At 50.1% G+C, this 14,232-nt stretch overlaps 1 protein-coding gene across 1 annotated transcript in view; it reads left to right on the forward strand.

The window, feature by feature from the left end:
• The window catches only part of gabbr1b (gamma-aminobutyric acid (GABA) B receptor, 1b), a 63,201-nt gene extending 52,565 nt beyond the window's left edge, over positions 1-10,636 (forward strand). Inside the window, exons 12-15 of the mRNA XM_043677871.1 lie at positions 201-294; positions 1,945-2,072; positions 8,829-8,990; positions 10,493-10,636. Of these exons, the coding sequence (XP_043533806.1) occupies positions 201-294; positions 1,945-2,072; positions 8,829-8,990; positions 10,493-10,636 (528 nt within the window). The remainder of the gene's footprint in view (positions 1-200; positions 295-1,944; positions 2,073-8,828; positions 8,991-10,492) is intronic.
• The last annotated feature ends 3,596 nt before the right edge of the window (positions 10,637-14,232 follow it).

Raw genomic sequence — 14,232 nt, forward strand, 5'->3', positions numbered from 1 at the left:
GGGGGAGGGGGAGAGAAAGAGAGAGAGGGAGAGGGGGGAGAGAGAGAGAGAGTAAGAGGGAGAAAGAGAGTGGGAGAAAGAGAGGGGGAGAGAGAGGGGTGGGAGAGAGAGAGAGAGAAAGTGAGTGAGACAGAGAGAGGGGGGAGAGAAGAGAGAGAGAGTGATGGCCTGTGACCTTTCCGTTCTGCTCTGTTCCCCAGGAGTTCTCTAAGGAGGCCCCAGCAGGGGACCAGGGTGTCCTGATCCTGCCGCAACTGGAGCACTGCAGTTCCAACAAGATGAACACGTGGCTCGGTATGTTACCCCCACCTCGCGTCTCCTTGCACCCTTTCACTGAGTCAGAAACCCAGCTGGGAGTGCTGACTTGGGCTCTCTGGCACTTTGCAAGAACAGGGCGGACGTCCCTCGTGGGGCTAGCTCAGAGCAGTGGTCAGCGCGATCTCACGACTGCGCCGGGTTACCTGGCCTCGGTGTGTCGAATTACTCAGCGAAAGGCCTTTCACAGGCTCCTGAAGGGTTTCGTTGTAAACTAACGTCGGTTTCCCTTCTGGATGCTTTCCCGTTCCGATAGCCAACTCTTCCGCTGGGGAAGAAACCAGTTTGTGAAGGGAAAACAAAACCCATCACCAATCTGCCCGATCAGTCGGTTAAAACAAGCAACCGACCCCAGGCACTGCCGCATGCGGGGGCCGGGGGGAGCGAGAGGGTGCGGCGTTAATGTAACAATAATCAAAAAGAAGGGCAGGGAAGTAAATCAAAATAGTGTCAGACCCTTCTCTCTCTCGCTCTCTCTCTCTAAATGCCTGTTGGGCGCTGCAAACCCTGCTTTATCTGTTATAGACATTTCTGAATCATCTCGGTCAGAGGTGTTAGGGCACACCCATGGAGCAGTTAGGGCTGGAGGTCGGGCCGCCTGACTCAAAGGCAGGGACACTACCACAGCATCACTGCTCTTTTGTTCATACACCCACCCCCAAATTCGATCATTAAACGGCTAGCCGGTAGCAATTGCCAAGCGCCGCACACCGGGGGGGCAGTAAAAGAGCAGTGAAGGTGAACAGGCTGTGTTCTTATTGTTAATACATGATGGTGCGCCTCTAGAATGGGTGAGACCTGACCCTCAGCCTCCTGCCTCAGAGGTAGGAAAACTACCACTGCACCACAAGAGGCCCCCTCTCAGCCTCTACTTTTCTATTCAACCTATTTTCCAGATCAGAGATGTTGGTTATACAGCTCTGGAGCTGATGGGATTTGAACACAGGTTTCCTCAGTCTCGGGGGGGGGGTACTACCGCTCTGCCGCAAAAGGGGCCAAATAAGGAGGGCGGGATTTGAACCGACCACTCTGAAGATTATCCCACCCAGGCCCATTCCCCCACCTTATTACTCTACACTTCCCCTGACTAACACGTCTAACCTACACGTCCTTGAACACGATGGGACAATTGACTACGGTCAGTCCGCCCGCCTGACCTGCACATCTTCGGACTATGGGGGGAAGCTCGAGCACCCGGAGGAAACCCCCCGCGCAGATGCTGGGAGAACGTGCAAACTCCACGCAGACAGTCACCCGAAGCGAGAATCGAACCCGGGTCCCCGGCGCTGCAGTGCTAACCGCTGAGCCACCGGGCCGCCCCCCACGAATCCCAGCACCACTCTGAGCTTCTCCCAGCCCTCGTCTGAAACCTTTGTGGGCTGATTGATTAAGACCGATTGCTGTGCTTAGTCGACGATTGCATGACTGCCATTTGAGGGGGACAGGGCAAAGTAGTTGCTCCTCCCTGAGGCGCGGTGTCCGTGTCACTCTCACTGACAAGAAACTGATGCCCAATAGCTGAGCTCTCTCTCAGCGTGTAAAACAGATCTTTTTGTTTGACCAGCCCAGCCCATGTCTTTATCTCTATTTTATTTCTCTCCTCCCCCCCCCCCCCGCCTTCCCGAACAGGGATTGTCTATGGATACAAGGGCCTGTTGCTTCTCCTCGGGATATTCCTGGCCTACGAAACGAAGAGCGTTTCCACGGAGAAGATCAACGACCACCGAGCAGTGGGGATGGCCATTTACAACGTCGCTGTAAGCAGTGCCTGGAAATCCTTCTGATCTGACCTGTGCCCAGAGGCTCGGTGCGAAACCTCACCACCCCACTCCTCCTGTATCTCCTCCGGCCTAACAACCCTAACCTTCCACCTCCCCACTCCGATCCCCCAGCTATCAACTCCCTACCCCCACAATTCAGAACACAAGCCTGCGCTAAAGATTTAAATGTCAGCATCGCTAATGATATATAAACTACATGAACCCATCGATTAGATTCCACTCTGTACCTCACTCACAGGCATCCATTATTCTATATATAAGCAATCTGAACCTCTCGATTAGATTCCAGTCTGTAACTCACTCCCAGGTATCCATTATTCTATATATAAGCAATCTGAACCTCTCGATTAGATTCCAGTCTGTAACTCACTCCCAGGTATCCATTATTCTGTATATAAACCACCTGAACCCCTCGATTAGATTCCAGTCTGTAACTTACTCCCAGGTATCTATTATTCTATGTATAAACCATCTGAACCCCTCGAATAGTTTCCACTCTGTAACTCACTCCCAGGTATCCATTATTCTGTATATAAACCATCTGAACCCCTCGATTAGATTCCAGTCTGTAACTCACTCCCAGGTATCCATTATTCGATATATAAACCATCTGAACCCCTCGATTAGATTCCAGTCTTTAACTTAATCCCAGGTATCCATTATTCTATATATAAACCATCTGAACCCCTCGATTAGATTCCAGTCTGGAACTCACTCCCAGGTATCCATTATTCTATATATAAACCATCTGAACCCCCTTGATTGCATTCCAGCCAGTAACTCACTCTCAGGTATCCATTATTCTGTATATAAACCAACTGAACTCCTCGATTAGTTACCACTCTGTAACTCACTCCCAGGTATCCATTATTCTGTATATAAACCAACTGAACCCCTCGATTAGTTTCCACTCTGTAACTCACTCCCAGGTATCCATTATTCTGTATATAAACCAACTGAACCCCTCGATTAGATTCCACTCTGTACCTCATTCTCTGGTATCCATTATTCGATATATAAACCATCTGAACCTCTCGATTAGACTCCAGTCGGTAACTCACTCTCAGGTATCCATTATTCTATATATTAACCATCTGAACCCCTCGATTAGATTCCAGTCTGTAACTCACTCCCGGGTATCCATTATTCTGTATATAAACCATCTGAACCCCTCGATTAGATTCCAGTCTGTACCTCACTCCCAGGTATCCATTATTCTGTATATAAACCATCTGAACCCCTCGATTAGATTCCAGTCTGTAACTCACTCCCAGGTATCCATTATTCTATGTATAAACCATCTGAACCCCTCGATTAGATTCCAGTCTGTACCTCACTCAGAGGTATCCATTACTCTATATATAAGTAATCTGAACCTCTCGATTAGATTCCAGTCTGTAACTCACTCCCAGGTATCCATTATTCTGTATCTAAACCAACTGAACCTCTCGATTAGATTCCACTCTGTACCTCATTCTCTGGTATCCATTATTCTATATATAAACCATCTGAACCCCTCAATTAGATTCCAGTCTGTAACTCACTCCCAGGTATCCATTATTCTATATATAAATTATCTGAACTTCTCGATTAGATTCCAGTCTGTAACTCACTGCCAGGTATCCATTATTCTATATATAAACCATCTGAACCCTTCGATTCAACTCCAGTCTGTAACTCACTCCCAGGTATCCATTATTCTATATATAAACCATCTGAACATCTCGATTAGATTCCAGTCTGTACCTCACTCCCAGATGCCCATTCCTGAGTATATAAACCATCTGAACCCCTCGATTCGACTCCAGTCTGTAACTCACTCCCAGGTATCCATTCCTCTATGTATAAACCATCTGAACCCCTCGATTAGATTCCAGTCTGTACCTCACTCACAGGCATCCATTACTCTATATATAAGTAATCTGAACATCTCGATTAGATTCCAGTCTGTAACTCACTCCCAGGTATCCATTATTCTGTATATAAACCATCTGAACCCCTCGATTTGATTCCAGTCTGTAACTTACTCCCAGGTATCCATTATTCTATGTATAAACCATCTGAACCCCTCGATTAGTTTCCAGTCTGTAACTCACTGCCAGGTATCCATTATTCTATATATAAACCATCTGGACCTCTCGATTAGATTCCGGTCTGTAACTCACTCCCAGGTATCCATTATTCTGTATATAAACCATCTGAACCCCTCGATTAGATTCTAGTCTGTAACTCACCCTCAGGTATCCATTATTCTGTATATAAACCATCTGAACCCCTCGATTAGATTCCAGTCTGTAACTCATTCCCAGGTATCCATTATTCTGTATATAAACCATCTGAACCCCTCGATTAGATTCCAGTCTGTAACTCACTCCCAGGTATTCATTATTCTGTATATAAACCATCTGAACCCCTCGATTAGATTCCAGCCTGTAACTCACTCCGAGGTATCTGTTCCTCTGTATATAAACCATCCAAATTAGTGCATCATTGTACATCACAGATGCCCGTCCATGACCATAGATAACTGTTTCTGATTGTTCCAGGCCGGGAGGGTGGTAGCAAACATTCCCTTTGGGAAGATGGGTCCTCCAACGCTGGGACCGGGATAATGTCCCTGCTGAAGTACGCCAGGCCTTCACCTCTGGGTGACTTTCTCGCTCCAAAAACCCAACCCACAATCTCATGTTGGTCACCTCCTGGTCAAGGTGAAAGGCCACACCGTGAGCTGGAGATCTGCCTTCGCTGAATGAGAGCTCTCTCAGAAGGTGGTGAACCTTTGCAGGCGATTTGAATGTATTTCGAGCAGAGGCCGCTGTAGCGAGGGTTGACAGGGGATGTCAGGGACGTCGAATTGAGGCTACCCTCCGATTGGCCATGATCTTCTTGAATGGCACAGCATGTTGGAGGGGCTTAAATGACCTTCTGCCTGTACCTTCCAAAGTGTAATTTGACCGCCCAGTCTTGTCATGTCAGTGCCATCCTGTGTTGTCAGTAATCTGGGCCCACAGACACAGGAATCCTGCTGTGATCTCCCGCCACTACTGCTTGTAACTCAATGTTCCTCCATCCCTCCAGTGCTGAGCCCCACTGACTCGCAGTAAAATCTACAAGAAGGAGCAGCACAGCAGGTTGGTGACAGGGGTGGGCAAACAAATGCAGGCCTCACCATCCCCACGCTTGAATGAATTTGAAAGATTCACTCCATCTACTGACACTGCATGATGGAAAGAGTGTTCATCACCTACAAGGTGCACTGCAGTGACTCACCAAGACCCTCGACAGTAGGTTCTAGTCCCGTGGCCTCTGCTGCCCTGAGGGATAAGGATAGCACATACATGGGAACACCACCATCACCTGCAAATCCCCCTCCAGGCCACTCGCCATTGGGGCTGCACAGTGGCTCAGTGGTTAGCGCTGCTGCCTCACAGCGCCAGGGTTCGATTCCAGCCTCGGGCAGCTATGCGGAATTTGCACCTTCGCCCTGTGTCCATGTGGGGTTTCCTCCCACACACCCAAAGATGTGCAGGTGAGGGAAAATTGGCCATGCTAAATCATCCCATAGTGTAAGGTGCATTAGTCAGGGATAAATGTCGGGAAATGGGTCTGAGAGGGTTAGACTCTGAAGGGTCGGTGTGGACTTGTTGGGCTGAATGGCCTGTTTCCACACTGTAGGGGATCTAATGTAAAAGACGAGGGTGAGGTGCTATGACACTTAGTGGCCTGTGCTCCTACCCCATACACGGTGGAAGGAGCCGGCACTGAAATGTTCCCGGACAGATATACTCCGTGAATCCGTGCCTGCAATGCTGCGGGGGGGGGGGGGAGTGAAGTTTAACACGGCTGGCAAGGTGAGACCAGGCAGCATCCCGATCCATCCTCATTTTCTGCCGTCTCAAGGAAGCTACATATCAGCCATGTCTGGCAGAATCGTACAGCACAGAAGGAGGGACATTCTGCCCACTGTGCCTCTGTCAGCCCTTTGAAAGGGCTGCCCCATTAGCCCCTGTCTCTCCCTGATTGTACATAAACGACAGACCAGTCCTGATTTTGAATGGAACCCTTTTTGCTCAGGAACCTATTCTTCTTAATCAACTCATTCGGACCTCTGGAGCAACACGGTGGCTCAGTGGTTAGCGCTGCTGCCTCACAGCACCAGGGACCCGGGTTCGATCCCAGCCTCGGGCGACTGTCTGTGTGGAGTTTGCACACTCTCCCCGTGTCTGGGCGGGCTTCCTCCGGGTGCTCCGGTTTCCTCCCACAGTCCAAAGATGTGCAGGTCAGGGTGGCTTGGCCATGCTAAATTGCCCTGTAGTGTTTGGTGCATTAGTCAGGGGTGATGTAGGGGAATGGGTCTGGGTGGGTTATTCTTCGGCGGGTCAATGTGGACTTGTTGGGCCAAAGGGCCTGTTTCCACAATGTAGGGAATCTAATCTAATCTGAAAAGGTGGGATCTGAACCCAGACTTCCCAGTCCGGGGGGGGGTGGTAGGGCACACTACTCCTGTCCCACAGGCGGGAACCCTTAACCTTGCTTTAACTTCCTTGGTATGGCCTACTTCTGGCCTCTGCCTGGAGCCATGAGGTTTGAGCCTGTCCGCAGTTTGTGTCCCTGCGACACCAGCACTGCCTGGCACCTCCTCATCTTCACTCCCGAGTCCCTCATACATTGGAGCAGCAGTTCATTGATATCTGAAGGATTTCCTGGCATCCTCTTTGGCCAGCTCCTGCCTCCATTAGAAGGCCCCCGGACGCCAAGGTAACCTTTATTATTCTGATCCAAGCTGACATGGCTGAGGGCTCACAGTGTTCCAGAACTGGACCCTTCCCACAGCCTTGAGCAGCAACTCCAGGCTGGTGCTACCCTCTGCAGCACCTTCAAAGGTCCTGCCCCTCTTCAGATGAGGCATTAAACCCCTCAGGTAGATGTAAAAGGATTTAACTAAATAAGAATCTATTTTATTCGTAAAAATATCTTTATATCCTACATCGTCACTGAATCAGTTTGGTTCTGTACAGTAGCTAATGAAGAAAAGAGCAAACATTGGGTTTGACTCTATCCCAAAAAACCAACGTGTTCCTTACTTGTACAGGTTTATATATTTACATATAATTGAGACACGGCGAGAGTCCGATACCTGAATGGGCCTCCATTTGCCTGTACCCCAGATGGTGGTTTTTCCCCACTGCCCCTTGGCGGCAGCTGCCCCAAGCTTCAGCACATCCCTCAACACGCAGTCCTGGACCTTGGAATGGGCCAGTCCACCACACTCGGTCAGGGTCAACCCGTTGCTCTGGAAGACCGACAAGTTTCGGGCAGACCAAAGAGCGTCTTTGACCGAGGTGACGGTCCTCCAGGCGCAGTCGATGTTTGTCTCGGTGTGTGTCCCAGGGAGTCACGGAGTCACGGAGCTGCTCGGGAAAAACCTCGACACAAACCACTGCATCTCCCTCCAGGCTCCCTTTACAAAGGCACACTCCAGAGGGAGATGTCTGGCAGTCTCTACACCCCCACAGCCACTTCAAGGACACCATGAGTTGGCACAGACCGTACATGAAAGATCTCCCATGTAAAAGATCCCACAGCTGCCATTTCGAGATCAAGCAGCTGGAGGGAATCTCTGCCCCACCCCGTGTGCATGGCAAACTGCATCAGTTCGAAGTATCGGTGACCAGGCCACGATCACAGTGAATGCTTGTGGGCTCTTTCTGTGCAAAACATCAGTCCACTGCATTACAACTCTGATTAGACTCCGTAACAATACTCCAGGAACTGCTTGACTGTGAAATTATTTCATTCGCTCACGGGTTTGTGGGTCACCTGGTCAAGCCAGCATTTATTACCCATCCCTAGTAACAGTTAAGTGTCAAACATGTCAGTGTGGGTCTGGAGTCACGTGTAGGCCAGACCAGGCAAGGATGGCAAATTCCTCCCCTGAAGCATATTAGTTGACCAGATGGGTTTCCTCAATCCTCTCCCCTCCCCTCCCCTCAACAATGGATTCATGGTCTTCATTAGACCCTTAATTCCAGATTCTTTATTGAATCCAAATTCCACCATCTACTGTGAAAGGATTCGAACCCTGCTCCCTAGACCATCAGCTGAGTTTCTGCATTCACCAGGCCATACCCTCCCCTTGCGATTGGTTTGCCCCTGAGACGGGACAAGGTGCTTTCAGAGATGTCAGCTCTTCCTTCCCATTCAAACACCCCCTCCCATGTCACTACAGTGTGGATATATTTGCTGTCTTGGCTCAGTGGTTAGCGCTGCTGCTTCACAGCGTCAGGGACCCGGGTTCGATCCCAGCCTCGGGAGACTGTGTGGAATCTGCATGTTTTCCCTGTTGTCAGCATGGGTTTTCTCCGGATGCTCTGGTCTCCTCCCACAGTCCAAAGATATGCAGATTAGGGTGGATTGGCCGTGCTAAGTTGTCCCATAGTGCCCAGGGATGTGCAGGTTAGGGTGGATTGGCCGTGCTAAATTGTCCCATAGTGACCAGGGATGTGCAGGTTAGGGTGGATTGGCCATGCTAAATTTTCCCATAGAGACCAGGGATGTGCAGGCTGTGTGGGGTTAGCCATGGGAAATGCAGGGTTATAGGGTATTCGGGGTGGGCCTTGGGTGGGATGTTGTTCGGGGGCGTGGGTGTAAATCGATGGGCTGAATGGCCTGTTTTCACACAATAGGGATCCTCTGATGACTGCAGCTTCTGCCTTTCTGTCTTTGTTGCAGGTGCTCTGTATGATCACCGCCCCAGTCACCATGATAGTTAGCAGTCAACAGGACGCTGCCTTTGCCTTCGCTTCCCTCGCTGTTGTCTTCTCCGTCTATATCACCCTGGTGGTCCTGTTCGTCCCCAAGGTTCGTGACTTCCTGCCCTTTCACCGGGGTGGAGTGGGAGTGGGGATGGGGAGGGGGTGGGGGGAGGGAGAGGAACGGACACCACGAGTGGCGGACACACCACGTGTGCCCCCACCCTGTCTCCCACCTAAGACCAAACACGGGCCGCTGACTTCAAAACAGAGGGCCGTGGTCTGAGGTAGCCGCGTGGACCAGTGGGGAACAAAGGCCTTCTCTGGAACTGGCTGCGTTTAACGGGGGGAGTTGACCAAAATCCACAAAATATGAGGAGCAACAGACAGGGTGGATCGAGATAAAGCACTCCTGCCAGCCTGGGGGCTCAGGGACACCGCCTGAAATTGAAGCCTGACCTCCCGGGAGTGAGAGCGTTGCCACAGTGCAGGCGGTTGTATTAACAATTCCTTTTGGCAAAGGGGGCAGTTGATGTGGGGGGGGTCAATTGTCCATTTTAAGTCTCGGGTTTCGTAGATTCTTGTTTTGTCTGTGAGCCGAAGACGTTGAGGGTCTCTGGAGCAAACATGAGGCTTTGGAGTTGGACCACAGATCGACCGTGATCCCATTCAGTGGGGGAACAGGCCAAAGTAAAGTTGGCATAGTCTCTCATTATAGAGGGGGAGAGAGAGAGACACACACACACAACTGTCAGTGAGTTTAACCTGAGGGCAAGTGTTGAGGATGAGAATGCAGGACCTTTGTGGTAACCTCAGCTAACGCCTGATGACGAGGAGCCAGTGCTGGGCTGGACAATGTAAACATATCTAGGAGACAGTGAGGGCTGCAGATGTTAGAGATCAGCGTCGAGAGTGTGTCGCTGGAAAAGCACAGCAGGTCAGGCAGCATCCGAGGAGCAGGAGAATCGACGTTTTGGGCATAAGCCCTTCAACAGGAATGAGGCTTGTGGGTCGGGGCTGAGAGATAAGTGGGAGGGGAGTTGGGGTTGTAACACACAACACCAGGTTATAGTCCAACAGGTTTATTTGGAAGTGCTAGCTTTCGGAGCACTGCTCCTTCATCAGGTAGCTAGTGGAGCAGGATGACACAGAATGTCTAGCACAAAATCACAGTGTCATGCAACTGGTGCAATATATTAAACAAACCTAGATTGCTGTTAAGTCTTTCATCTTTTAGAACGGGTTGCAGGTTTCAATTCATTAATATGTAAATCCCAGAACTTTTCAAGTCACATTCCTGAGATAACCCATTCTAAGAGATGAAAGACTTGACAGCAATCTAAATTTCTTCAATATGTTGCTTCAGTTGCAAAAGTTGTGATCTTTTGATATAAATTCTGTGTCTTATCATCCTGCTCCACTAGCTACCTGATGAAGGAGCGTCGCTCCGAAAGCTAGTGCTTCCAAATAAACCTGTTGGACTGTAACCTGGTGTTGTGTGATTTTTAACACAGTTGACACAGGAATTGAACCCACCCAGTTGGCACTGGTCTGTACTGCCAGCCAGTTGCTCAGCCAGCTGAGCTAACCAACTCCCAAGGCGTGAGCTGTTGAATGGCTTCCTCCTGAACCTGTGTTCCACAGGGCCCCGGGACTGTTGACCTTTCTACAAATGATTCAGACTCGGGAATTGGAAGTGCGATAACTAGATTTGCGGATGCCAACAAAATTAGGAGACCTAATAGACACAGAGGAGGTTTGCAACGAGACATGAGAAAAGACGATTAAACTTGCAGAAAGACCAGGGAGTTGGCTAATCAGTTGAGCGTGAGGGTATTGGCAGGATGAATACAGTGGCTTCACATTCCTCTCTCTCCAATTCACTCATTGGATATGGGCATCGCCAGCTAGGCCCAGCCTTTATTGCCCGTCCCTAGAGTTACTCCCTTGAGAAGATGGGGAGTGAGCTGCCATCTTGAACCAGTCCACCTTCTGTGGGTTGACCCACAATGCCCTGAGGGAGGGAGTTCCAGGATTCTGGCCCAGCGACAGTGAAGGAGAGTCTGGGTAAAGGTGAGGGAACAGGAAATCCAGGGGCAAACAGAAATAGCGATTGCTGGAAAAGCTCAGCGGGTCTGGCAGCGTCGGTGGAGAGAAATCAGAACATTTCAGGACCTTCCTCAGAACCGCTACCACGTTAATCAACCCAAAAGGTTGACTCTGATTTGTCTCCTAAGTTGCCACTGGACCTGCTGAGCACTTCCAGCGATTTCTGTTTTAGTTTCTGATTTTTAGCAGCCGCAGTTCTCTCTCGGATTTTATTTAAGAAATCCAGGGGCTACCGATGCACGAAACATTAGAAACATCAGGACTGCTTCGCTTCACAATAACATGAACACAGCTCTTTGGACCGCTTCGAGAGAAATGGAATTCACGACTCAAGAGACTACATTCAACTACTGCAGAGATTGGAACACAGTAGCGGGACTGAGCTCTCCACTGTATTTTTTAAAAATGGATTTAGGAGCACTGGGGAGGATCAGAAGAAAGGGTTTACTGGAATGCGGCCACATTGAGGGAATTTATCTTATCCAGGCAGACCGGGGCTAATTGATTTTCTGCCAAAATCAGAATTAAAGGGTGATCTGATTCTGAAGGGATTGCGCAAATTGAATACAGAGGAAGTAAAGGCCGAGGGAGATAGACTTTTGACCTGCAAGGGATTTGAGGGCTTTTTGGGCAGGCATGGAAGTGGAATTAAGGCCACTATCAGATCAGCCTCGAACTTCCTGAACTGAGAGGTCGAAAGAGCTATTCCCGCTCCGATTTCGAGTGACCTCAGGAAACGTTGCCGTGTGAAACATCGCATGTGTCCGAGAGGAAAAAAAATCAACCTAACCTCATCTGAGAATACAGCACCTTTGACAGAGAGTACTCGTGGTAGGTGGAATTGAATTTAGATAAATGCAAGGTGCTGTATTTTGGAAAAGTAAATCAGAGCAGGACTTATACACTTAATGGTAGGGTCCTAGGGAGTGTTGCTGAACAAAGAGACCTTGGAGTGCAGGTTCATAGCTCCTTGAAAGTGGAGTTGCAGGTAGATAGGATAATGAAGAAGGCATTTGGTATGCTTTCCTTTATTGGTCAGAGTATTCTCGTGGGGGATGTCACTGACCAGGCCAGTATCCACCACCCACGCCCTGTGTGCCCTTTAGCCATTTCAGAGCGCAGTTTACGTTTGGAGTCACATGTCAAGCCAGACCAGGCAAGGACAACAGATTTCCTTTCGTGAAGGAAAGGTAAAAAGTTCAGGGCGGCATGGTGGCTCAGTGGTCAGCACTGCTGCCTCACGGCGCCAGGGACCCGGGTTCGATCCCACCCTCGGGCAACTGACTGGATAGAGTTTGCACACTCTCCCCGTGTCTGTGTGGGTTTCCTCCCACAGTCCAAAGATATGCAGGTTAGGGTGGATTGGCCATGCTAAATGACCCCATCCCCTGTTCAGGGATGTGCAGGTTCGGGTGAATTGGCTGTGTTAAATTGTCCCATAGTGTTCAGGGATATGCAGGTTAGGGTGGATTGGCTGTGTTAAATTGTCCCATAGTGTTCAGGGATATGCAGGTTAGAGTGGATTGGCCGTGCCAAATTGCCCCGTAGTGTTCAGGGATGTGCAGGTTAGGGTGGATTGGCCGTGCTAAATTACCCCATCCCCTGTTCAGGGATGTGCAGGTTAGGGTGGATTGGCCATGCTAAATTACCCCATCCCCTGTTCAGGGATGTGCAGGTTAGGGTGGATTGGCCGTGTTAAATTGTCCCATAGTGACCAGGGATGTGCAGGTTATGCGCATTAGTCAGAGGTAAATGTAGAGTAATAGGGGAGGGGAATGGGTCTGGGTGGGTTACTCTTCACGGAGAGTTGGTGTGGACTTGATGGGCCAAATGGCCTGTTTCCACACTGGAGGGATTCTGTTCTACCAATCCCCATGAGCTTTCAATTTATTACATACAAACTGGGCGTCAGTGTGGACTTGATAGGCTGCTTCCACACTGTATGGATTGCACCAAAAGAATTCATAACCTCAAAATGCTGAAACCCCTTCGATTCAATAACGCTGCCTTCCAAATATGTTTCTGTGGTAAATGTCTGAAAGGGGAGCAGTGGTTGTTCGGAATGGCTCATAAACCTGGTGAAGGGATTTGAGCTCCATCTTCCCATCGGTGCCTCATTGACACCCCACCCCATCCAATTTTGTTCTCCACTGAAGGCAGTGAATATCTTCGTTCAGGGGTTTATGCCAGAATACCAGCGGGTTTATCCCCAACACTGGGCCAGGAAATGGCAGTGAAAGTTTCTGTTCACATTTCCAGGACACTGGCTGTGGCCCACTCTGAAGAGGCCCAAAACAGGTCAGTCAGGATTAATGTTTCATGAAAGTAAACCATCCCCTTAAATCTGACTTTGTTGGAAAGCTTTCAAACAAAACAATCTGTTTGTTTATTGTCCTCAGACAGTTCTTTAATATTCTTTCTTTTGCTCTTCTGTGACCATTGAATCCCCGCAGGCCATTCAACCCATCAAGTCCACACTGACCCTCTGAAAAGCATCCCACTGCTACACCACCCAACCCCCAGCCTGCACATCCCCGGACACTCGGGGACAATTTAGCGTGGGCCAACCCACCCTAACCTGCACGTCTTTGTGACTGTGGGAGGAAACCAGAGCAAACCCAGGCAGACACGGGGAGAACGTGCAAACTCCACACGGACTGCGGGCCGAAGGGTGGTGGGCCTTATCGGTATGGCCATGCTAAATTACCCCATAGTGTTCAGGGATGTGCAGGTTCGGGTGAATTGGCTGTGTTAACTTCCCCCCCCACCACTGGGGCAGAGGAGTCTCTGCCTGGGTTTAATGGCCGCGAGAACGACTGGGGTGAGGTGCTGGATTCCTGAACGGAGAGCCCCACTCAGCCTGCAGTAGCGTGCTCCCCCCACCCCTCACGGCGCGTCGGGGAGGCCAAACGTTAACTTGGTGGTGGTACGCTTTGCCGAACATCTCAGCCGGGCCCACAGGGGACGACTGGACCTCCCAGTCACCGCCCATTTTAACCCCCCTTCCCACTCCCTTTCCGACACGTCCGTCCTCGGCCTCCTCCATTTCCAAGTCGGACCGCAGCGCACATTGGAGGAACAGCACCTCATCTTCCGCCTGGGCAGCCTGCAGCCCGGAGGACTCAACGTTGTGTTCTCCAGTTTCAAATAACCTACTGTCCCTCCCCAGCCCCTTCCCCCTCCCCCATCCCTTCCACTGCTCCCAGCCACCAACTGGATTCATTCCTCCCATTGACCAACCGGGTCGTGCCCTCTACCTGTCCCCACCTGTCCCC

Source organism: Chiloscyllium plagiosum, chromosome 37 (assembly GCF_004010195.1).
Source record: "Chiloscyllium plagiosum isolate BGI_BamShark_2017 chromosome 37, ASM401019v2, whole genome shotgun sequence".
Classification (NCBI taxonomy): domain Eukaryota; kingdom Metazoa; phylum Chordata; class Chondrichthyes; order Orectolobiformes; family Hemiscylliidae; genus Chiloscyllium; species Chiloscyllium plagiosum.